Source organism: Rhagoletis zephyria, unplaced genomic scaffold (assembly GCF_001687245.7).
Source record: "Rhagoletis zephyria isolate East Lansing unplaced genomic scaffold, Rhagoletis_zephyria_1.1 Rzeph_scaffold_02243, whole genome shotgun sequence".
Classification (NCBI taxonomy): domain Eukaryota; kingdom Metazoa; phylum Arthropoda; class Insecta; order Diptera; family Tephritidae; genus Rhagoletis; species Rhagoletis zephyria.
Window position 1 is genome coordinate 44,422 of NW_016159327.1, and position 27,028 is coordinate 71,449.

A 27,028-nucleotide genomic window follows, 5' to 3' on the forward strand; every position below is an offset into this window, starting at 1 on the left:
AAACCGGAGACGTGCAGTTTTCGCGGCTTAACAATCTGAAATATGCTACTCTTCCAAGCGAAAATCTGAAATGTGCTAGTCTTCCACGCAAAAATCTGAAATGTGCTAGTCTTCCACGCAAATAACGAAATGTGCTAGTCTTCCACGCAAAAATCTGAAATGTGCTAGTCTTCCACGCAAATAACGAAATGTGCTAGTCTTCCACGCAAAAATCTGAAATGTGCTAGTCTTCCACGCGATTAGTGAAATGTGCTAGTCTTCCACGCGAGAATCTGAAATGTGCTACTTTTCGACGCGAATAATGAAATGTGCTAGTCTTCGACGCGAATAGTGAAACGTGCTAGTCTTCCACGGTAATTTGAGATGTGCTACTCTTCGTTGGGAGCGACGAAATGTACCCCCTGTATAATTTAAATGTACTCTGGACCTCTATTTCTATCCTCGTATCTTTGGGAACTAGCATTTCAAACTCATTCCTTCCGCTTTCCCTCTCTTCATCTTCATATATCGTCTGGCTCGTGTTGCGATTGGCTGCAGGAGCAAAAAACAAAACCGACTTCAATTCTCATATACAAATTAAAGAGAACCGTTAATTTTTTCACGCTCCTACGATCGGATGTAAGCGAAATTAGTACGAGATCACCCTTGAGGTACCACCCTTTCGATAAAAAAAGAACTATCGAAGTCGGTTCTCGTGGTCCAAAGTTATGCGGTAACATACATAAAAAAAAATATATATTTCGACGAATTGATAACCTTCTCCTTTTTTTGAAGTCGGTTGACTAATAATAATACATAGTTTTGGGATCCAATACCACACTCCCGCATGGAAAAGTTTACTAAAAAACCGTTTAAGTATACGGCTACTTTATTTATTTGAGTTCTTGAAGAGTTTAAATTTTATATCGATTTTATGCGTCGCCTACATCAAGTTCAAATCGAATTGCACCAGTGTAATGAAATATGATAATGCTGTGGCTGCCGTCAGATACGTCAGGCTCCTGTCCAGCACAAATAGGCCACAGATGCGAACCTCCACATGATTGTTCGTCACAAAAAGTGTGAAGCACTCGATCTGCTTTCCAAAATAAATAAACAAATAAATAAATGCACATCAACTGCGTATCATACACCCACACACACTCACCGTCTGCTGTAGACGCACATCCAGCTCGCTCACCTGATTGAATTGACGCAGCGTCTGATTAATGTCGCGCAATTCCAGGCTGATGTTCTCACTTACCAGCGCCACAATGTAGGTGTCCACGTAGAAGATGATGGCATGCAGCGCATTCAGCACGATGGCTGGCGAAGCGCGCGCCTGTGAGTGCTTCACGAACAGATTGAATAGGATGAACGAGTTGGTGAGATTACTGACGAGCGTAATAAAGATGAGGCCGAGTATCTGAAACTGATGCATTGTCAAGCTGTCTTGGTAGAGTCGATTTATTTGCTGGTAGCGCTGGGCCAGCGTATCTAGCCGCTCGCACAGCAACCCGCACAGATGCGGCACAGTGCCGCGTCGCTGACCGCGCATCCGAAAGTAATGCAGGAGCTTCGCTTCGCGCACCACTTGCCGCAGCTGTTGATTGAGTTGCTGGTAGAATTTCAATGCACTGCTGTTGATGAAGTAGAAATAGTCAGCCATGTTCTCGGTGTAGTTCCACAGCACAAAGGTATACACGGCGATATACACGCGCACCGGATGGGCGCCGGTGCAATGCTGGTAGAGTATGTTTGCCACTTGCACGGCCATCATGGCGTTGATTATGCCGAACTTGAACAGCAGCATAGTCTCGAATTGGCGGCGCGGCCGCTCATCGTATACCGGTTGCACCTGCAGGCTGCTGTTGAAGTCGTCTTCGAGCTGCTGGCGCCTCCGGGTGACGGCGCGTATGGCCGCGTAGTGTGCAAAATTTGCGACATATGTCACGACAACGGTTACATACTTAAGCAGCGTATTGGCGAAGTTGACGAGCAGCAACAGTTGGCCGCGTTGGTCGTGCGCTTCGGTTAGTGCAGAGATGTTGCGCGCAAAGTAGATGGGCAGCACGACGATGAGCAAGACGCTGATCGTGTGCCCGTAAATTACGGCTAGTCGGTGGGTGCACGTGTTTGTCGGACGCTGCGGTATGTAATTGATAACCGTGAGGCCGTAGAGTGTGGCATAGATGTGGCCGTACTTGTAGATGTTGTGCTTGTGACGCTCCCAGAAGCTCATGGCGATGAACGTGAAAGTGGTCGAAAGTTGTATGCGGAGGCCAAAAGGCCGACTTAGAGCGCGTATAGAGCTGGCGCGCTGCCAAATACAAATTTAACTGCAAGGAAATTGGCAGTAGTCTGGTTTTTATGCTTGGCCGATTACGTATTTTTATAAATTAATAAATTTAATACATTACTGATGAAATTTTTCCGTAAAGCAAGTGCAGGAAAGCTTCTTTTTTTATTTATAACACGAAGTATCACGCTATCTGCCTGAATGCACGCAGAGGTGTCACGCGCTATATATTTCGTGCCAGCGTAGACGCACGCACACAAAGGCGGCATACTGGATACCAATATTCGCAGTTGTCGACAAAATTTTATGAGTTTGTTTTTATGGTGAACGCAGTACCACTTCCAGCCACATAACACAGCGCGCGTTCAGCACCTCATACGTGCCGATGCCACGGAGCACATGCCGTGGAAATAAAATCGCTTTATTGACTTTATTACATCTTATATGCAGATTTAATGTGGTCGTAAGTGATTTTGCGCGGCTCTGATGGACGCGCTTAAAAAGTACATAGCTGAAGTGTACGGTTATACATATACTCGTATGCAGTATGTACGCTGCAAAATATGCTTCAATAACAAACTAAGGTAAAAAAAATTTGTTTTTGGTAGGACTAGCAAATACCCGGCGTGATTCACTGCGCCTTAAAAGTATTTTTGTGTNTGTTTAAATAAAATCGCTTTATTGACTTTATTACATCTTATATGCAGATTTAATGTGGTCGTAAGTGATTTTGCGCGGCTCTGATGGACGCGCTTAAAAAGTACATAGCTGAAGTGTACGGTTATACATATACTCGTATGCAGTATGTACGCTGCAAAATATGCTTCAATAACAAACTAAGGTAAAAAAAATTTGTTTTTGGTAGGACTAGCAAATACCCGGCGTGATTCACTGCGCCTTAAAAGTATTTTTGTGTTATTTGATACCCGTATTGTAATATTTCATTTATTTTATCAATTAAGTTTAATTAAAATTTTCAAACAGGTGTCAATCTTCCTCAAAAATATATTTCCTAAAGTTCTTCAGTTTGGTACTAATATTGAAATATTTAATTTATCTCATCAATTAAAATGAATTAAAATTTTCAAACATGCGGCAACCTCCACAAAAATATTTTCGGCTGTAAGCCTTCTTAAACCTCTTTCTTTTGACGGCCACGTTGCAATTTTTATTTTACCTTATCAATTTACTAAACTGCGATTTTCAAACAGGTGGCAACTCTCTATTTTTTTCTTTCTATATTTTAAGTTAGACCTCTAGCAATGCATTGGTGAGAACTGCATTCAATTTCATGCATTAGTTTTCGAGTGATGCGCGTACAAACATACATACAGACAAAACTTATAAAAATTTTTGACTTGCCTTCCGTAATAAAGACGCGCATAGTAATTTTTCTTAAAAATTATAATTAGTGGTCAAAGTTCAGGTCTTCGAAAAATTAAATTCCTTATATTGCAAACAGTTTTGAACTGATTAAAAAAAAGTTTATATCTTTGTAAACTTACTGTATACTTCGTATATGAAAATTTTAGAAAAAACACATTTAAAGGAAAAAATACCTTTTTTTATAAAAAAAATTGTAAACAAAAAAATTACTAACCGATTTTTAAAAGGTTAGAATCGTTGTAAAGGCGATTAAACCCCCTTTCTTCTTATATGCATATTTGTGTACTTCGGTTAAAAAATAAAAAAAACCACATTTAAAGAAAAAATAATTTTTTTCTTATAAAAAATATTTTTAACAAAAGAATTACTAATTAGTAATACATTTGAATACTTTGTTTAAATAAAACAGAAAATTACCTTTAATTTTTATACCCGAGCGCACTTGTGCACAAGGGTATATTAATTTTGTTCACATAACGGTTGTTTGTAACAGCCAAAACGAATCGAGATAGATATAGACAAATGTATACATAAATGATCAGAATGAAAAGAGAAATCGATTAAGCGGTGACTGTCTGTCCGTCCGTCCGTCCGTCCGTCTGTGCACACGATAACTCGAGTAAAAATTGAGATATCTTAACGAAACTTGGTACGTGTACTTCTTTCGGGCGTAGGACGGATGGTATTGAAAATGGGCAAAATCGGACAATAACCACGCCTACCTCCCATATAACGGTAATTTTCAGAAATACGAAAACTGCGATATTTTAGTAACTACTGAAGATTATTCACTCAAAATTGATATTTACAATAATTTTTAGACGAAAAATAAGAATATTATAAATTTTTGGAAAATGGGCGTAGCCACGCCCACTTATGGTTACATGTGTATATCTTGGTAACCGCTGCACCAATTTCTTCCAAACTTGGCACAGTTGTTGGTCTTGGCACAGCATACCAAATGGCCGAAAATTTTTAAAATCGGACAATAACCACGCCCACATCCCATATAACGGTAATTTAGAGAAATACAAAATCTTCGATAAATCAGTAAATACAATAATTATTTTATTCAAAATTGATGCTTGCAACAATTCTTTACCAAGAAATACGTTTATGGTAAAATTTTGGAAAATGGGCGTGGCACCGCCCACTTATGATCACATATAAGTATATCGGTAACCGTTCTACCAATTTGTACCAAACTCGGTGTGGTTATTGTGCTTGCCACATATAAGCAAAACGTTGAAAATTATTGAAATCGGACTAAAATAACGGCCGCTTCTCATATAACGGTAAATTTCAGAAATGCTTGAAACTTCAATATTTCGAAATTGAAGGACGCTAATTTACTCAAAATTGATACACCCCGGCTTACCATCTAGCGGAAGGTTTCGGAAAGGTGAAAAAACATATATTTAATACTTGCGCCGGGTATTTAATGTTCGGCTCCGCTCGAACTTAGACTTTCTTACTTGTTATATATAACCTGTTATGTGAAAGATCAAAAACCATGGTGTTTTTTATATTTTTATATGCCTTATGGCCTTATTCATAAAAAATAAAGTAGGTTTAAAGAGCTTTATAAATTGACGTTTTTATAAATTTTTCAGTTTATAAACCTTTTTTAAAGCTACTTTATTTTTTATGAATAAGGCCATTAGACTTCTGTTACATACACTTTGGCTTTATTTTTAACAGGACTATGGGTGAACGAGAACGAATTAATGCTTAAAACACTAATAATTATCTGTTTTATTTAAATACCGTATTCAATTGTATTACTAATTAATAATTTTTCTTGAAATTTTTTTTTATAAGAAAAAATTTATATTTGTTCCTTTAAGTTTTTTCTCAAATTTTTATATACGAAGTATACAAATATGCATTTTAGACGCAAGGGGGTTTAATCGCCTTTACAACGATACTAATCTTTTAAAAATCGGTTGGCAATTTTTTTGTTTAAATTTTTTTGTATAAAAAAAGGTATTTTTTTGTTTAAATGTGTTTTTTATCAAATTTGTATAAGCGAAGTATACAAATATGCATATCAAAAGAAAGGGAATTTAATCGTGTTTGTAAATTTTTTGTTTAAAGTATTTTTTTTTATACAAAAAGCTATTTTTTCATTTAAATGTGTTTTTTCTCAAATATTTATATACGAAGTATACAAATATGCACATCGCAAGAAAGGGGGTTAAATCACCTTTACAACGATATGAATTTTGTAAAAATCAGTCAAAATTTTCTGCAATACATATTAAGTTTTTAATTTTTCCAAGATCTGTAAAATAAGTTTTTACAAAAAAATTTATATACCATATAATAAGAGCAAAAGGCGGACCACGTCTGTATTTTTACTTTTTTGCTTTTTACATGCAATAATTAAAAATAACTTTTTACCAAAGTTCTAATCTCGAACTTCAAAGGCTCATATCTCGATTTCGGAGGCTAACTTCGAAAAACGGAGAAATTACTTTTTTTTTACTTATGACTCAATCTCTTAAAAAAAGTTGGTTTGGTCCAATAACCAGCCGGGTGCTGTACAGTGTAATAAAAGGTTTGCTCAGAAAAGAGTTTTCTCGCTCCCTCTTGACAAAATCGGCGTCTTTAGCAAGGCAGCGTGTGTGTGTGTGTGCAGCCTTTTGTAAGGGAGTGTCAAAACTCGAATGTCACTAGTGAGCAATCCTTTAATTAACATCGATGTTAGCAGCTCATATAAAAGCATCGATGCATCGATGTTTCCATCGATGTTCCTCCAGCTCTATTGAGCAGTAGATATGTAGTATGTAGATGAGCAGAAAGGGCGTAAGTGTAAGTAGAAAATAATTAATTGAATTTATTTTTATTTTTTGAAAGCAATTTTAGAGAAAAATTATTATTTTTATTTGAATTTATTATGAAAACTCACCTAAGGGAAAAATCATTTTTCATTTTAATTGCTGGTGAAACCTGCAGAGATTGACATTAAAATAATTAAGTCGATCGGAAAAAATCCTCCCCGTTAAATTAAATTTATTTTTGTGTTTTTACTTACTTTAATTGCGCACAAACACTGGTTTACAATTGGAAGTTAAAACAACGAAAAAAAGAAAAAAAAATATCCAGCCTTTTGTATGTAAACAAAAAGTGTACAGCTGCAAAAAATATTGATATAATTTCGCTGGACAATTCATTCGGGGAAAATTACGAACGAAATCGGATGCGGCTAATTAAAGCAGCTTGATTTCTCTTACCGGCCAGATGGATGCCATCAGAGACAGCCACTACGTCCGTTTCGGCTTCATCACTTCAATATTTTTTTTGCATTCCTTTTCATGCTTTGCTTTAGATGAAATTCGAACAATTTTGTCCATAAATACATACATACATATATACTTAGGTAGGTAAAAAGGACAAATATGTTTTTGTGTGTGTGTATGTGTTTGGAGGAATCTACTATGTAACACCATTTAATACCTCCCTATTGACTTCATTTCCGTAACTCCTTTGAAAATGACGCTCTACACACTTGCATATGTACATAATATGGAACCGTTTGAGCGTTACACGCGCTTACAAGCATAACAACAAAGCTGCGCCTGCACGCATAGGAATGCTTCCTTGTTAGCCTGTAATAAAAGCGCACATCGCCTACCTACTTGGAGTTTTAATTAATGTCCAGCAATTTTGCGTCCAGCCATGTCGTTATTCATCCGTGCTGTTCTTCCTTTATTAATGCTGCTTCTTTGGGTTTCTGTATTGTGTATGTATATTAGGGTTGTCCAAAAATGCATGTGAAAAAGTAAAGTCGGAATTTTTATGCTCTCACCCCCTACGATTGTTCAATGCCGAAAAAATATGCCCCAATTTTTTATTTTGAAATTAAAAATTATTTCGAGGTCGCTGAAAGCGCTCAAAGTTTCCCATGTATTTTGTATGGGGAAAAACAACTTTTCATAGAAATGGTATAAAATTCTTAAAAATCAATATTTTTCTATCGGGAAAACTCTGTTTCTCTACAAAAGATTCCCACTAAAAATATCCAACTGCTTATTTAACCATTTTTTCATCGCAACTTGAATTTATAGGTCCACCAAAAACCCAAAAATAGTTAAATAAACAATTGGGTATTATTATTGAAAGTCTCCTGAAGNCCGCAACTTGAATTTATAGGTCCACCAAAAAAAATAGTTAAATAAACAATTGGGTATTATTATTGAAAGTCTCCTGAAGACATCTAGAGTCTTCCGAACGAAAAATATTGATTTTACAGAATTCTGTACCATTTCTACGAGAAAAGTTATTTTTTCCCATATAAAAATACATGGAAANTGATCCAGAGTTTTCCGAACGAAAAATATTGATTTTCCAGAATTCTGCACCATTTCTACGAGAAAAGTTATTTTTTCCCATATAAAAATACATGGAAAACTTTGAGCGCTTTGAGCGACCTCTAAACATTTTTTTATTTCAAAATAAAAAAATAGGGGTATACTTTTTTCGATATAGAACAATCGTAAGGGAGGGGTGAGAGCATTACAATTGCGACTTTACTCTTTTTGGACCACCCTAATGTATATGTATATTTAGTCACCAAGTGGCTATTGTTTTGTGCAATTTATTTATGGCGCTTGTCTACTTTATAGCTTGTAAATTAATAATCTCTTGGTTGAAAGCAATTTATGATTTTCTAAGAAATTGATTGTTCGTGCGAAAGTGTATCCGGAAGACATGGAGATACCTTCTTGCGCGATTATTGTAATGCTGTGAGTGGTAAGCAAAACAACAGAAGCTTGAAAAGTACATAAAAAACACCAAAATTCAACAAAATCGATTGCAAGTTGTTAGTATTTTCAAAGCTATTTCTTGATCTGCCGACACTTAAAGCTCATTGCTTCAATAATAATTTAACATTTCTAGATGCACCAGAATTTGATTTTCTAATTAAACTTATGGAGAAAAGATATTAGGATAAGCCGAAATTCGAGAAAGAAGCACAAAAAATCATTTCCTTCATACACTCTAAAAAAAAATTGTGTGGATTTCCTAGCTAAAAGGTAGGTTACTGATTTCCCACCTTATTATTCGCGNCCTAAAAAAAAATTGTTTAGATTTCCTAGCTAAAAGGTAGGTTACTGATTTCCCACCTTATTATTCGCGAAATTTCATGTTCGATTATTCAACGAATAGTTTGTTTAAATTTCGGACTTTTTAGAGTGTAATATAGCTGCTGTGGTCTGCGTAAATTTACTACGAAAGTGTGTACAAGCTACTAAATACACATCTGCTGTTTGATTTCACCCGTAGAATTGTGTAAAATCGCTAACCAAAAGGATTTTTACACACGAAAATGTGTAAACGAGAAAAATATATATACATCGTGTAAATTTACAAAAAAATTGTAAAAATACACAAAAATATATTCGTTTTATAGTCGCATTTTTAAACAGATTTTTTAGAGTGTACCCGCTGGCTTACAAGCAGGACCACATTTTTTTACAGCCAGTACTCGTAACTAACCTTACTAACCTAGTAACCAAAAGGGTCCGAGTAAATAAAAATAAAAATCTAAAAATTTACACTTCTTACACTTTTTATGAAGTATGTTAAACTTTCCTTAACCAAACGTTATTTTTTTGGTCTTTTAGTAAATAATATGCTCTCATAAAAAAAAAAAACTTGGCTAATTTTTTTCCGCTTGGAGTCCGCCAACTGTATCAATGTTAAAGGACTAACAAGGCCCTTCTGAGCTGTTTATTCTCTATGGCCATTCCAAAACTGGTATGTTTCTTGATAAAGAAAAAAATCTTAAAAAACACTGTATAGGTGTTTCTCTGGTTCAATGTTCTAATAATTTTTTATATTCGAATTGTCACACTGTGCGACAATTTTATGGCAATCCAAACAAGCTTGGACTTTGCTAATATTTTCTGAAAGCATACATATGGATATTTCCAAACTGGCATTACGTAACACTCGTACGACAAAATGTTAAAAAGACATATTGAAAAAGTCAAAACTTTAAAAAGGTTTATCTAGATTTTCATTTCATTTTTCAAAAGTTTTTGTAGTATTATTGGAAATGTTTAAGGTTAATTTTCCAAGTTNTTTTAAAAAGGTTTATCTAGATTTTCTCAACAATTAAATGTCTCCTTATTCAGTAAAAAAAGTTTAAACTGTTGGTAGTAGCGATTCAAAGATATTAGTAAACATACGCGCTGGCGTGACGTTACAAAAAATAGAAGTGGATTTTGACTTTTGTATAAAAGTTTTTGTAGTATTATTGGAAATGTTTAAGGTTAATTTTCCAAGTTTTTAAATGTATAAATCTTTTCTGCTTAACGTTTAATCAGCGTAGACTATAGTTATTTGTAAACAAGTAATTTTTAGTGAAAAACAAAACCGACTTCAATACTCATATAAAAAAAAATATATACTTATTTCATGATCCAATGATCGGATCTAAACCAGATTAGTATGAGACCACCTCTGAGACACTACCTTCGAAATCGGTTGACGTGGTCCAAAGTTATGCGGTAACATACATAAGAAAAAAAAAATTCCGACGGACTTGTAAGTCCATTAAAAAATAGAGTAAATGTGCATTATCCATCCATCGGTTTTGGACCGATTCTCAAAAGAGTACACCAAATTTGTTGGTAAATGCTGTATGCTTAGACAGCATGTGAGCAGAACAATTTGGAGTACTAAATGTCTTTTAAATAGAAATTAGGGGTACGGAATTGGGGTAGAGTTATTGGCAGGAGTGTATGTATGTATGTACACTAACAGCCCAATTCTGTATAGGTGACACAACTTTTGTAACTAAAAAACGAAAATTGTTTCATATATTTTTCCGTAACAAATTTGTCACTGATACAGAATAGAAGTATGAAAGTATTTTTCATCAAACATAGAGAGTTGGTAAAGTATCGACCTTCTCATGGGAATTTAATTTATAGTCTTATAACTCGAGTCTACAGATCGCGCACTTTCTTCAAAGGTGAACTAATTCAGTATCTACCTTTTCTTAACTTAACTTCAACTTAATTTAATTGAATTAAATTTTTTAAATAGGTGTCTTATCAATTTACTTAAACTGCAATTTTCCTACAGGTGGCAACTCTCTAAATTTTTTTCTTTTTAAATTTTAAGTTAGACCTCTAGCAATACATCGGCGACGACTGCATTCAATTCCACACGTATTAGTTTCGAGTGAAGACAGACAAACAGACAACAATTCTAAAAAATGTCGATTTGGCTTCTGTTGCTCTAATAAAGACCCGTCATAGCAATTTTTATTTAATATCTATAATGTACAGACATCTGCCTGTCACAATTTTATTTATATACAGAGTAAAGTTTTGCTCTAGCGAGCTATGCTGAAAACTTTTGCTTTAAGATTACCAGCTTCCTGCTGTTATAAATTTAGATGCAAAAAGTCCGAGAATCTGCTTAAAATCTTATATTGCATACTACAAGTGCTTACTTAGCATTGCTAACAACAGCCTCTGCCTGCCACACTCAAATTGCGCAATTACTGTCTTCTTAATAGATATTGAATATGAAAATGACTTCTTCTGTCTATTTTGCCAGCACGCTGTAAGCCGTAAAGACAAGGCCATAAAAGTTTCTGACATCTCCAACGACACGTAAAAGTCTGTTACACTCTGTTGCGTAGTGTTGTTAACAAAAAAAAAATAAAAATAAAAAAATAGATACAAGGTACTTGTTATTATGAGTAAACAACAACATGACACCTCAGCGACAGCGACACCGACGGTTGTGCGACACAAAGAATCGCACACTTCCCCCACATTGAAGCGTATGCGGCAAGTTGCTAGCGCCACGAGCTGGGGCAAATAGGCTCGTAGGCATGGTGAAATGGCTTGGAGGCTGTCAAAACAAAGACTGTCGATGCCTTTTCATTCCTTATATCCGTTCTTTAATTAAAATTTATGCAATGACGCGTACAAGTTTTGCATGCAAATATGCATACATATACATACATAAGTGGCTGGCGTTGTTCTGAAGACTACGAGTTATTTCTGTGCGAAGCTTTGTATGTATGTATGTATGTATGTATGTATGTATGCATGTGTTTTGTACACATTTTTGTTAAAATAACAATTCAAAGTGAATTAAAATTATGTCAAAATAAATATTTGTTAGCTACACAGTCTGTGGCATGCCACATGTGGCATGCGTTACATTTACTTGTAAAGTTGTTCTTTTGCCTCAAGCAACAACAACATCATATTTACTAGTTGCCATGGCGTATGAAATGAAAAATTCTGATTGGAATTTACATCGCCGAATAAATTAGAGAGAAATTTTGTATATAATTTGCTTGGTATAGCTTGTGCAGGGGTTGCTATCAGATTGCGTAGATGATAGTTTTTCTTTATTTATCTCCGAAGGCGAAACTATTCTTAAGTTGAATATCCTTTTTTGTTTATTTTTTCCAGCCGTGAAAAATTGCTCTTCAATGCGGCGTGAAGATATCAAATGAAAGCTGTAAACTTGCATTTGTCGTTGAAATTTTGTCAATATATCACCACGTTAAGTTAATTTGTTTATTTGAGCGAAAAACCTGCCTTTTTGGCCATTTTTAACCATTNTGTCAATTTTGTCAATATATCACCACGTTAAGTTCATTTGTTTATTTGAGCGAAAAACCTGCCTTTTTGGCCATTTTTAACCATTGACGAAGCTGTGAACGAAAACTGCCAACATTTGCCACTTCAACTGGCACTGGCGTGTCATTATTCCGCACGTAGTACGCCACCAAAATGCGGAGACACAAAAACTTTTTCAATTATTGCGTTTGTTGTTATTTCTTTCGCCGTTTTTGCTAAAGGCGACTTGCGGTCATTAAGTATGCGGAAAGTATGCCGAAATGTTGAAAATTGACTTAACAGAAAGGAAAATAGAATAATTGGCAGTGCTTGCAAATAATGTGAAAATGATAAACTTATTAGCCAAATAAAATAAAATATAGCTCAGCAAAAGTAGCGTGTATGAAATGTAAACATGTGTATGTATTTGTATTTATTTGTAAAGGTTGGAAAAGTGCTCAAAGCAAATATGTAGATACAACGATGCGAGGCATGCTTTTGGAATGATGTGTGGAGTTAAGTGATACATTCGTTAATTTATTGGTTAATTTTGGTACAGTAATTCGCGTGAACGTTTTAATTAAAGTGCCGAACTGCAAAAAAGAGCAACTTCGCATTCTTTAAAGTGCTAATTGTTGGTTATGAAACAGGCTACACTTAATGGAATTAAGCTCAAGCTGTCATAAAACAAAGCATGAAATTGGATTTATCCACACTTTAGCAGCAAAATAGAATTACATGTATAGCCATTGTTATGTACTTTACAACTCTCGTACAAGAACTCGTTTTAAATTGGATTCACTACTCAGGAAAAACTATGCCATCCTTCATTTGAGCCATTACCCTGCAGGGAAAGCTAATAGTTGTGAACTAGAATGCTGCTTGTGTGCGTTTCAGCCCGAATAGTTCGCGTTCCATCCTTTTTCAATGTTAGCGACTGGTATTTTCAATATTATGGTAATCTACGCGATGTCATCAGCTATGCATCAGCACCTACCAGTAGAAATACTGGTAGAATCATACCGGTAGACGGCATACATATTAAGTTTCCAAAAGTCGCAATGGACGACAAAGCAAATTTGTTTCTGTTTTAACGCATTTTTTAATGCAATTTTTAAATTTTACTTTTTTAAAAATAAATATTTTTTTTAAATTTAGTTTAATTTCATTTTTATGGTACAAGTAATTATCTCTTAAATGAAATTAGATTTTGAAATTTGTAATTTACATTTAAATTGAAATAATTATATTAACTTACACACACAGCTGACATTTGTAAGAAAAGCAATTAATTGCATTTCATATTTGACTTTGACGGTTCAAAGGCAGATGTCGCTGAACGCTTAAGTTATTCGAAATTGGCAAACTGGTAGGCCATCCCTTTAGCTCATACCAGTTAATGAACTGGTATTTTTACTGACTGGTTTGGATTTTCACCCCGGGGTAGTAAACACTCTGCATTCCTGTGTATGGCTATGTAGTATGTATGTATGTATGTATGTATGCATCCATACAATGTGGATATCCACTGGGAAGATAAGTAAGCACCTTACGAGGTAGTCCATGCTTTCTTTCGGCTTTTAGTACCACAATTGTATGACAGTATAGTACAAAATTAACACCTTCGATGTCGCCATACGTAGTAAGTTGCAAAATAATGTGCCGCCGAACTACTCCGAACGACTGCTCTACATTCTATGTACTTTACTTGGCAAAGCGGCTGAGAAGTACGTCTAAATTCCTAGTAAGGGAGATTCGGCAGGGAAGTAGTAAGGACCGCCGGATGAAGTGTAAGTTGCTGGTAAGGCATTATTACGTGCACCTATTTCCTAAGGGGTAGTAGAATACATAACTGAGATCAAACCACTGATTTACATAGCCCCATTGTGTCTCCTCATACGCCTCGCACTCTACATACATACATACTATGTAAATATGACTTTATGGCTTTGTGTTTTACTTGTGTACAATGTGAGCGTGCGAGCAATAAGTCCTCACATTCATTCGTTGGTCGACTAAGCAAAGAAGTCGCAGAAGACGTCAGCGTAGTAGACAAACTTGCTGCCTGAGTAGTCAGATAAGCTGACAATCAAGAACGAAACTAAACGAACGTGTTGGCAAAGGAGGATGGATGGTGTGTGGAATAGAGTTGGGGAGTGTTTATGTGAAATCGAATAATTTTGAGGTGCATGCCTGCCAGACAACCGATAATAGTCGGGCCACTTAAACCACTAGAAAATATCAAACTCCAAAATGTTTGCGTGCTGGATAGTAGGCATTCTGTAAAGGCCGTAACTGATTCATCTGTTGTGGTTGTGGCCGCTGTGACCACATTCCGCGGGCTGTTTACATAGCTGGTGGACGGTACGAGCAGTTAATTGAAATATACGAGTCGTTTAAATGTCGTTGCAATATTGTTTCGACAAATTTGCAGTCGCTTATACGGAAAAGACTGAAAGCTAGGTTGGCAAACACTAAATACCGCGAATCAGTGATATGCTTACATAGAATTTCGCTATTTTATTATGCGGACGATTGGGTGATTATAAAGCCTACAGTTGGCAAAAAATGTGGGCAAAATTCTTAAATGTGATGGATTGGCAAAATTTGGGCAAAATTTTTAAATGTGATGGAATTTTGATAAATTTTTAACCGACTTCACAGAAAGGAGAAAGGTTATCAATTCGGGGGAATATATGTACAGTATCGGCCATATCTATAGCACGCCATTTCAAAGTGATATTATGTTATTCATAGCCACTTGAAATTTGCACTTTATCGGCCTAAAATTGCAGGGGCTAAAAAACTGTGTACTCAAAAAAAAAAAAAATCTAACACTTGCGAGAAAAAATTTTGAAATTCAACTGAAAATTTGTTGCACTTTTTTTGTAGTTTTCTACAAATTGTTCAACTTTTGGGTATATATGAACCATTCTTTTTTAAGTCGGACGGATTTCGTAAAAAAAATATGTCATGTCTCCGATTCGCTTCAAATTTTTTTTGTGGGTGTGTGAAATAAGCTCACACGTGTTCGAGGAATTTTCTTCTTCTCTTTTTCGTCGGAGATATGATCTGTCAAAGTTTGTATTTTTTCGCGATTCTGACTAATCATGTACTTCTTCAAATCGTTATATCTCGGGTTCTGCTCATCGTAGAGATTTCATCTTAACGTCGTTTTTTTAAGCTAAATAAACGGGCTTAACATTTCTATATGTCAAGATTGTCATAAAGCTAACTTAGCTATTAACAGTTGAACTTTTTGTAGTTGATTTTCATAGTGAAGACCAGTAAATTTTGCATTCAAGAACTATTTTTTAAATAATTGTTTTTTTTTGTTATGACGAGATGGTTTATTTTGTGAGAACCAACAATTTTTTTTTAGCAAAATGCGGATTTTATTGCGGATTTCGGCAGAATATCGCTTCGTTAACAATATTTGTTCAACAACTTTTTCAATCCATATGTAGATATCCTGGCGAAATCCACATTAAAGGCTAAATTTTTGAACTTTGGTTTTAATATAGCCACGCCCATTTCTAGAATATTCTTATTTAAAAAAGCAATAAAAAAAAACAGCTCACTAAAGCGAAAAGAATAGCAAAAGAACAGCAATGCAAATTAGTGATGGCAGGTCATAGAATGAAAAATTTAAATACATTTATGTAACATGCGCATTGGGAAGCGAGTAGAGGTTGGCTCAACGCATTAGCGAGGCAAACAACCGGCTGATTGTGAGCTTAAAATAAACATTAGCATAAAATGCGCTTAAATAACATGTAATTAATTGTGTTTTCTTTTTTTTTTTTTGTGCGCTTTGTGGTGCTGCAGTGAGACGCATTGTTGAATCGTGGTTTGCTTCGAGGCGGGGCTTGGCTGGATTGTTTATCCACTAACATAAATACTATTTGCGTGTGTGTTGTTAACTAGTTGTATATGCATTTGAAAAGTAAATAAATTTATACATTCAAAGTGTATGTATGTATGTATGTACATACATAATTTGGAATCATTCTTCTTTTTTTATACTGGTCTGCTGCCTCTGAAGCGCGGGCTTGCCTTTTTGTCGTTTTGTGCTTTTGCAATATCGCGGAAATATGTGACCTGGATTTTTTACATGAGTTGGTTTGTTTTTTTTTGTCACAGTTTTTGTACATAAGTACGTTACATTCAAATGTCAAAATTTCCAACATAATTTATCTTTAAATATTTGCGCTTAAGCTTAATGAGGTGAACTACGAATTGCCACGTCGAAAACATGCATAAACATGAATCGTGCTTTAAAAGTTTACAGTTCATTTAACTTAAATTTTAATCGTTATCGCATGTCCAACGGCTTAAAAATTAAATGAATTAATAAATTTATGATATTGCGAATACATTCGAGTTATTGTGAGAAGACATTGGTGTAGTTGCCACTTTATTCCAACCGCTGTTATTCTTTGATGTCCACATTGTTGTTCTAATTCTGCAGCTATTTAATCTGTTGAAGCCAGGATTGTGTGATTTAATTAGTAAAATTCTCAATCCAAAATTTAAATAGATTTCTGAATTGAAAGTTTAATCGAATCCTAAATAATATAAATTTGCTAGTGAACCCACAACGCGTTAAAATGCCAGAATTTAATTTAACTTTTTAAACAGGTGGCCAGGTGGCAAACTAGAAAATATTCCATATGTTAGTCAGAGCTATGAGCGTTGTGTGTGCCAAATTTCATCTAAATCCGCCCAGCATGGTGTGGGTTTTTCATTTCATCAGATTTTGGATCACCCTTAACCGCTAAAAAGTTCTTAGTTCAAAAAATAAAACCTTATTGCATCTACAGTCTCTACCTTTTTAATCTGACACATAATTTTTGAATTTCGAAAGAACATACATATGTATGACGTTTCGAATTGGCGACACCCTAATCAAAAATATTTTTAAAGAAAATCTATTTAAAACTCTTTCGTTTGGCACTCAATGTTTAATATTTCATATAACTAAATTCGAGTTTTCAAACAGGTGGCAACCCTTTTCAAAAGTATTTTCAAGCTAAAATCTTCTTAAATCTCTTCATTTTAATATTATGAGGCATATTTCAATTAACCGCTGAATGAAGTTGATTTTGATTTTTCACGTGGAAACTCTCCTAGATACAGATTAAAGAAAAAGGATTTTCCAACCCATTTTGATTGATACCCATTAAACTTATAAGTACACAATTTGAACAGTTGGCAACCCTTTTCGAACACCTCAAAAATTGTCTAAGTGTCCAAACTAAAGATTTTTTAACACTCTTTTGTGGCACCCTATACACAAAATTCTACAATTGGTAACGCAAAATATATAAATACTTAAGCAAAGAATAAAAATAGGCTATAAATAAAGCCTTGCCATTTATTGAAAAGTTTCTGTGTTCCACTAACATTACTGTTGGTGTTTTTTTTTCACCATAAATTTTAGTGAAGAAAAAAATATTTCACTAGACTGGAAAAATGTGTTTTTTTCACTATTCGATTGTTAATTTTAGTGCAACATTTTCTTATTTAACTATCACTATTGTATAGTGAAGCTGATATATTGCAATTCACCACTAAACATAAAGAGTAGTAGTGAAAAATTTGACACTATCACTAGCTACTAGTGTAAACTAAAAAATTTAGTGCACCATCCCCNGAAGCTGATATATTGCAATTCACCACTAAACATAAAGAGTAGTAGTGAAAAATTTGGCACTATCACTAGCTACTAGTGTAAACTAAAAAATTTAGTGCACCATCCCCAAAATAGTAACGTTTTCGATTATGTTGGCAGTGGATTTTCTGACGTTGTCTGTGGGGATGTGTGAAACTTCATACATATGTGTACATAAGTTTAAGTACTATGTGGATAAAAGCCAACACGAATTTATAAACTTTAACTGATTTACAATTAAATAGCGTTGCTAAGAGAGTAGTAACACACACACACACCAATATCTACACACACTGACGAATGTACACAAAAGCTCAGCAAGTATGAGACCTTAATGAGACCGCACTATGCTGGTGAATATGTTAAGAGGTAATGACATACTAAGTACATACTACATACATACCATATATCTCAGGTGGCATTTAAGCTTACAAACACTGGCCGGGCTAAAAATTTCAACTGACAGACACGCATGGCATCTCTTGCCTTGCACGTTCTTTGATACCTCTGTTGGTGTGCCCTCTTCAGTGTATACTTAAGTGAAATTGTTGGTTTTCATTTTATTTTTGAGTTAATTTCATTTTTTTTTGCAGAATATTTACGAGCTTACGGCGTAGTTGCTTGTGCGTTTGTGTGTGCCATGCGAAGAAAACTTATTTGTTGTTGACGACATAATAACTTTGATAATGAATTTGTTACTACGCTTTGAGACATACTACACCGATTTTACGGTGGTTCAATTTAGATGCTAATTAGTTGCAATTAAATTTATTAGAGCATAAAACCACAGAAGGTCCTTAGATCTTACATTAACATTACAGTAGACATAATTTTATTAAAATAGCATTTTTAAGCTTCAAGAACCATAGACAAGTGAGCGAAGCGTACATATCAAGTAATTCCATAAAGAAACGCAGTTCGCGGTTTCTTTAGTCTATCTACTTAGCTTGCATAACTTCCTGCTTTGTTTCATATACAAATAATTTTTACATTACACAGTGGTTCCACCTTTATGGAGGCGTATTGCCGTTAGCCGCACCCAAAAATTTCTTGCCACTTTTTGAAATCGGAAAATAACCACGGTCATCACTTGTGCAACGGTATTTTCGAAAGATGCAAAAATGACGATAAATTACTATGTAATTATGCTATATTTCTCAAATTTGTATTTAGTGAAATATTTCAGCAGAAAATTTTGTTTTTGTTTTACTTACAAACTTAGCACAGTGCAGTTCGAATCCTAGTGAAAGGAGTCTGATGAGGAAATGTGGTGATTTCCGAAATAGCTATCACTCCTACCATTTTTTCAAATTATTGTTGCTTTAAAAAACATTTTTAATTTTTATAAAATTTAATTAAGTAAAAACAGCGATTTTAAGATTCATTCAATTTAATACAGTTCTTAAAAACAACCAAGAATGCCTAAAGTTATCGACTCGTACTAAATCCCTACGTAATTTGACAAAAATATAGAAATATAAATGCAGTAACTCCCAGACCTTTTGCGGCATCATTATTTCCTTCTTCGTTCGTAGTTTACGTGAGCCAGTAATGAAGGGATCGGAACACAAAAGTAGCTGATTTATTAAACCTGTGTATTTCGTGAAGTTCTGTTTAGTAAAGCAGAAATTGAGTTTGTAATAACTTAGGAGGCTAACAAGCAGCTCTCGGTCGACGGGATATTTCACACGGCTAAAAAATCGCATTGATTTTTGAAAAATTTTTTTTTGGAGACTGATTTTTGTACTTTTTTCATATAAGTATGAATTTCTTATGAAATAAAACGCGGGAGACCGTTAGCAATAAAAATTTCAAAATATCAACGCAAGTTTGTGTAAATTGCGCTTTTAATAATAAAAAACCCCAAAAAGTAGCCTAAAAAAAATTCTCAAAAATCAACGCGATTTTTTAGCCTGCAATTCTTTATACTAAACTTGTATGGGCTATAAAACTGCATACCCAAAAATTTTCTCAAAATTCAGAATAAAAAGTTGAAATGTTGATGAAAATTTGTTGAATTTTTCTAAATTTTGTATAAAGTTTGATACTTTGATTTACACGGTTTTGGTTAAAGATTAGACGATTTTTTAAGTAATAATAGTAATAAGTAATAAGAAAAGAAATTAGCTGGAAAAATGTTACGAATATTAAAAAAAAAAAGAAATAACACCCCTGCAAACCAAAGTTCCCGAAATCTTAAGGAAATCGTTAGGAGTATCTCATTTCTGTAACGATTTTTAACGAATTTTCAAAGAAAATTATATGAAGTGGTTGACACGAACTCGTAAAGAAATTTCTGTACGAAAAATAAAGAAAATTCTGGAAAAATTCTGAAAGATATTCTTCACATAGCATTATTTTCATTGCTTCACAGATTTTCTTCCGAAATTTCGTAAAATTCGGCGAAAAATCAAATTAAATCTTAACGAATTCTTTAAAATTTCTTTATAATGCAGAATACTCTGAAAAAATAGTTTGCAGGGACGTGATCATTTGTTTGAGTCACCGTATGTATGCGTAAATATCAGTAAATAGTTATTCATGACAAAACTAATGGTTTAAATGACTAATTTTCTTGCTAAAATCGAGAAAGTCAGGAAATTTATGGTGCAACTCGTATAAAATCGACTTTTTATTAAATTCAAAACTTTGAAGCCGTTTTTCTCGAGTTTCGCTTTTTTGAGTTATGACACTATTGAAGTAAATGAGCGACATGTACATATGTATTCATGTAGCTGTATAACGATACGGGAAAGTGTACTCATACGAGTATGAATTTTAACGTGCGAGCCACTGAACTATTCAGCCGTGGAATTTCTTCCCACTAGCTAAGAGATACAAATTACAATAGCAACGAACATGACGCATGTTACTGATTCATCTTGACAACATTACAGCCAGTTGTTACATACGTACATATGTATGTACGACAAAAAANTTTCTTCTGAATGTTGATTTAGTAAACGAAGCATTTGTTTAAATATTCAGTGAATGTTATTGAGAGGTGAATTTTAAGTAGAAAGTTGAAAAGTTTAGGTTATTGACTGGTAGGAGGTAGTGTAGTAGTAAANACTAGCTAAGAGATACAAATTACAATAGCAACGAACATGACGCATGTTACTGATTCATCTTGACAACATTACAGCCAGTTGTTACATACGTACATATGTATGTACGACAAAAAACGCAACTACGCCGCAATCTGTTTGCCATAAATGCAAATAGCGGTAAACAAGAATTGTAAACCACCCCTTTTCTGCATAAAATCAATAATGGCGAAGTAAACAACTCGCTACTCTGACTACAATGACTCAATCTGCCTTATAATGAGTTTCGCCCGAAAATTTTTCATCCGCCCATAGTGAATACATGGAAACTAAAAGTGAAAAGTGGCGTCCGGTTCGAGGAAAACGAAACTCATGATAAGGCTGAATACAATTTTCGTTTAGTGGGAATTGAAGCTTAGCTGTTAAGACTTCGAAGCTCTTTCCCGATACCTATTTAAATCTTTTCTGCTGCTATAATGTAGGAATTTTAGATTCTTCTTAGAAAGATAGAGGCAAAAATAACAGCAAATTATTTAGCTGTGTTAGGCATTTGAGATTTGTTTTGGCATTGTTGTGGTGGAATGTTGTTATAATTTCATTCGACCGCTAAAAAAATCAAAAAGTCAATAGAAAAAAGTAAGAAAGGACGAATCCACACCAACGTTCGTTCGCTGAATGTTGATTTAGTAAACGAAGCATTTGTTTAAATATTCAGTGAATGTTATTGAGAGGTGAATTTTAAGTAGGAAGTTGAAAAGTTTAGGTTATTGACTGGTAGGAGGTAGTGTAGTAGTAAACACAAAGGGAATTCAAGAAAGTTAACCTAATGAAATTATGTATTACAATTAAACTGTACAAAAAAAAAAAACACGGGCACACAGTGGTCGGAGCAGCCATGTTTTACGAGAAAAATTATAATGGTTGTTACGATTATAATGAAACTACAGGATCGCAGTATTTTTGTAATGCTTAATCCGAATAAATATGCCATACAATTTATAGTTTGACAATTGACAGCTGTCAAATCAACTGCTAATTTCTCTAAAATTTGGAAAACCCGTTTAAAAATGCCACTGATAAGCTTTTTAGGCACGCTAGCCACGAATTTTATGCGAAATTAAAACTTTCACAGTTGACAGCTGTCAAATGGACTGTGAATTTTTTGCTAAAAATAAGACAATCTTTTTAAAAATGCCACTGATTTTTAGGCACGCTAGTCATGTATTTTATGTGAAATTTAAACTTTGAGAGTTTCCAAATTGAGTTTGCTAATTTGACTGTAGGCACGCTAAAATGACACAAAAAAAAAACGCCGAGATAAGTAAACTGAATTTTGGGTCGTAGATTACGGATCTGTACACCGTTTTTCTGGATCAGGTAATTTTGCCAAGATATTTTCATTTTAAGTTTGCATTGCGAATTAAAAAAAGAAAATTCAAACTTTAACATGGAAAATGTTACTCATACGCCACGTGGAAGTACATACATACAGATGTACGAGTACGGCCATGTACGATATGGCGTTCCCTACAGTGTTATGAGCATGGTAAGCTTACAAAAAAAGAGCTCTTAGATCATCAGAAATGTATATACATATGTGCACACATACATTTCGACATCAGATATGCAGAAAGACGTAACAACATCGTAACTGAAATGGAAAAAGTCGTGAATAATATTTCAATTTTTTTTTTTTTCACAAAATTATGTGGGAGTTGTAATTCGATAAAATCCATCATATCAATCAAAAAGTGATTTTTGAATTTTTTATTAGTTACGACTTTTTGAATTTCAGTGAAATCAGTAAAATCTTGTATCGCCTGAAATCACATGACATGACATAACATAATATGACACCGCATGACACGACATTACATGGCACTAAATCACATGACATACCATCGTATCACATCACATCACATCACATCACGTTATGTTACCACAAATGAAATTACATCACATCACATCGCATAACATCTTATCACGTCATCGCACCTAACATTATCTAGGTGAATGGTGGTAGGGATAAAGATAGAAAAGATAGCCTGTCATTTATTCACAATTTCAAACTAATGAATAACATAAATTGATTATGAGAGATGAGACTAAGAGGCAAATTAGTTGCAGAAAAGGCTCAGCCAAACACTTAGCAAAAGTGTAGGCGCAATTAAACAACTTACATATGTTTATACAATTTTCTTTTCTTCTTAATTGGATTTCACTGCAGTGTGTTTTAGAAAGACAAAAACGGAAAATTTTATATTTCAATAATATGTACATTCAGCGAAACTCCCTTTGCTACGCGCAGTGAGAGTTCCAAGTACAAGTGTCCTTAATTACAGCAGTTAGCCTTCCATTAAAAAATCTGTCACTAATTAATATAGCATTGCATCGTCATTTGGTAATTTGAACTTTTAATTTTATTTAAACGATTTGTTTAAGTGAAAAAAAGCCTAAAAACAGAAAAAATATATGTATGTATGCAATTTAAATTGTATGCAAATAACGTACGTGTAACATGGCCAGAACAACTAAGTTGAATTTAAATAAATTAGTATTAAACACCGCTCTGATTAATAATTATTAAATACACACATATGTGCATGTCTATTAATAAAATCCATGTGCACTAATTAATGTTAACAGCTGGTCGCAGAGTAAATTTTTTTGGTCCTTCGCTTTAGGATGCCACGGCGTATGCGCGATTTTTTGCTACGTGAAGCTACCGCAATGCGACAAGCATCAAATTTATTCGAATAAAACGACAGTTGACTGTTATATGTAATATATAAGCGATTTAGCAGATACATATATGTAATAAGCATAATCATGCATTTGTAGCTTTGTTTTTGTTTGCACATTTATTTGAATGAGGAGACTAAAGCTATTATCGAACCGGATGTTTGTAGTACCTGTGGAATGCATAATATTATCAATAAATGAGAGCATTTGCGTTAATTTATAATGCTTGCGACTTACCGAAGTGAATGTGACCAACGATGGCGAAAAGAACGGCACTGACATGCTGATGGCGCGTTGCGAGCGGATAATGATCATCAGAATATAGCGTCGCAATTTCGGATTGCAAGCATACCAATCGCAGCCAAAGGCCACCGTGGCCAATGCAACGCTCTGTAAGAAAGAAGAGTTAAAAAAAAAAAATTAAATAGAATAAACCAACGAAGGAGGCTGCTTCGAAATTTCGCTGCCTGCTGCTGATAAAATATCTCTGCTAATATCTTGCATGGCAATCGAAAATTCGTTGGCGAACACTTTTCCGCATAAGTAACTTCAATTACATTCTCGGACACCATGCTGCCGCCGTAACAGTAAATGAATAGCTGTCCCAACACCGCAATTGTGTAGCCGATGTAGATGACGATGCCGAAGCCGGTGAACTGCAAAACAGTGAACCTTATTAACCGTTGAGCCTAGGCCAAGAGGGCGAGCGACAAACTTACCGTCATAAGATCAAATATACTGGCACCAATTACCAGACCCGCCGAGACAAAGTGCGCCAATGTGATGACCGTGTAGCGTTTGCGGAAATAGCGCGTGAGTTCGATAATATCATTGTGGCGCTTAATGAAACGCACCAAACGCCATTCCAGCATGGTGAGCTCCTCCGCGGTTAGGCTGAGTTTATCTACGTGGATAAGAAAACATTTAGGTGTGTTTTGCGACTTGGTGAGTTATATATGCAAAAATTTAAAACTTAATTGAGTTTAGCAATCAGCAAGCGAGATAGGCGATGGCATTACCTCCACCATAGCCAACGATCGATTTCAAATCTTCTTGCAATAGCTTCAGCAGCGCAGCAGTATTGGAGCAAAATTCAAAGTAAAACGCGTCACAGCCACTGTACATGAAAATGGTAATGTAGCCGGTGTAAGCGGTGAAGATATAAGTGAGCGGATAGTACGGCGCATGCAACAGAAACGCTGGCATCCTGCAAAGACAAAGACAACGCAAATTTCCTTAAATTTCTGCCTATCACAGTTATTGTTGTTAAAGGGGGAGTATTTCCCGAATTGGTATGCGCCAATGCTCTACGTACATACGTATGTACATATTTAGTATGTNAAATTTCTGCCTATCACAGTTATTGTTGTTAAAGGGGGAGTATTTCCGAAATGGTATGCGCCAATGCTCTACGTACATACGTATGTACATATTTAGTATGTAAGCNGCCTTATTAAAAGTTGAGCCTAGGCCAAGAGGGCGAGCGACAAACTTACCGTCATAAGATCAAATATACTGGCACCAATTACCAGACCCGCCGAGACAAAGTGCGCCAATGTGATGACCNACCTTATTAACCGTTGAGCCTAGGCCAAGAGGGCGAGCGACAAACTTACCGTCATAAGATCAAATATACTGGCACCAATTACCAGACCCGCCGAGACAAAGTGCGCCAATGTGATGACCGTGTAGCGTTTGCGGAAATAGCGCGTGAGTTCGATAATATCATTGTGGCGCTTAATGAAACGCACCAAACGCCATTCCAGCATGGTGAGCTCCTCCGCGGTTAGGCTGAGTTTATCTACGTGGATAAGAAAACATTTAGGTGTGTTTTGCGACTTGGTGAGATGAATTATTCTAGGTACGAGTATGTGTGCTAAAACTTAAACACAAAATAGCAATCAGCAAGCGAGCTGGGTGATCGCATTACCTCCACCGTAGCCAACGATCGATTTCAAATCTTCTTGCAATAGCTTCAGCAGCGCAGCNTTATATATGCAAAAATTTAAAACTTAATTGAGTTTAGCAATCAGCAAGCGAGATAGGCGATGGCATTACCTCCACCATAGCCAACGATCGATTTCAAATCTTCTTGCAATAGCTTCAGCAGCGCAGCAGTATTGGAGCAAAATTCAAAGTAAAACGCGTCACAGCCACTGTACATGAAAATGGTAATGTAGCCGGTGTAAGCGGTGAAGATATAAGTGAGCGGATAGTACGGCGCATGCAACAGAAACGCTGGCATCCTGCAAAGACAAAGACAACGCAAATTTCCTTCAATTTCTGCCTATCACAGTTATTGTTGTTAAAGGGGGAGTATTTCCCGAATTGGTATGCGCCAATGCTCTACGTACATACGTATGTACATATTTAGTATGTAAGCATGCCCGAAAATGCACTTACGTCATATTGAATGGCAGCTTCCACATCAGCTCTTGGTCTTGCAAATAGAGTATTAGTGTTATTAGCAATGGTTTCAGGTTGTACGAGGTGCACGTAATGAATCCCATTACGAACGGTATGAAATTAAGGCGTGCCGCCACGACGGAGTGTGCCCGTATGATGTGCTTCTTTGTGGGATTTATTCGCACTAGATAAAAAAAAAACAAATAAGCAATAATATGTCGTAGGGTTTCGAATTTACATATAGCATTTATACTAGTAAATACGCTCACCACCTCGCTCGTACACCAAGACTTGCATTCGCTTCAGCACCCATGCCAAGTCCTTGCGGTAGTAGTAGATCAAGCCCATTTTTAGTAGCGTTACTGCCGAGGTGCCCGCTGGGCAAAGTGTGTCCAAGGCCAGTTCCAAATCGGACTTGAGCACCGAGCAGCCAGCATGAATTTCGGTAACGACGCCAATGGCCAAAATGAAGAAGTTTATCCGGGCGCCAATATTGGCCGCATTCTGTCGGCACGTGTCGCCTGGCCAAAAGCCCATCGAACCAAGACAAAGCTTCGGCACGCAGAAGTAATAGTCGCACAGTGGAAATGAGCGCGATAGAAATTTGAAATTCATAACGGTAAATACACACCGGTAGCAGATTTTAATGAGAAATTGATTTGAATATTTATTAATTAAATTCGGATTTGCCTACGGTTGATTAAATACAAGTTGATTTTAGCTGGAAATTTTACAATTTATATCAAAAATTTCCCCGTAAATTTTGCTACGATATTTACAAAAATATAAGTGCGCATGTGGCGAGCAATCAATGTAATTGTGGCAAATAATTTAATTGCGTAATTATGGTTGAAAGTTTTGAAAATTTGCGCATTTAACAGTTTTGAGGCTGCAC

General features: G+C 35.4%; 2 protein-coding genes across 2 annotated transcripts; both read right to left on the reverse strand.

The window, feature by feature from the left end:
* Positions 1 to 922: 922 nt before the first annotated feature.
* On the reverse strand, positions 923 to 2,272 carry Gr10a (Gustatory receptor 10a). Its single transcript, XM_017620748.1, has 2 exons — positions 1,148 to 2,272; positions 923 to 1,075 (listed from the first exon to the last, which is right to left on the reverse strand). The coding sequence occupies exons 1-2, from the start codon at positions 2,219 to 2,221 to the stop codon at positions 923 to 925; spliced, it is 1,227 nt and encodes a 408-aa protein (XP_017476237.1). The 5' UTR covers positions 2,222 to 2,272.
* Positions 2,273 to 23,518: 21,246 nt separating this feature from the next.
* On the reverse strand, positions 23,519 to 26,748 carry Or10a (Odorant receptor 10a). The gene is made up of 7 exons (XM_017620749.1): positions 26,397 to 26,748; positions 26,131 to 26,317; positions 25,786 to 25,973; positions 25,344 to 25,528; positions 24,285 to 24,383; positions 23,965 to 24,117; positions 23,519 to 23,897 (listed from the first exon to the last, which is right to left on the reverse strand). The coding sequence occupies exons 1-7, from the start codon at positions 26,746 to 26,748 to the stop codon at positions 23,847 to 23,849; spliced, it is 1,215 nt and encodes a 404-aa protein (XP_017476238.1). The 3' UTR covers positions 23,519 to 23,846.
* Positions 26,749 to 27,028: the final 280 nt, after the last annotated feature.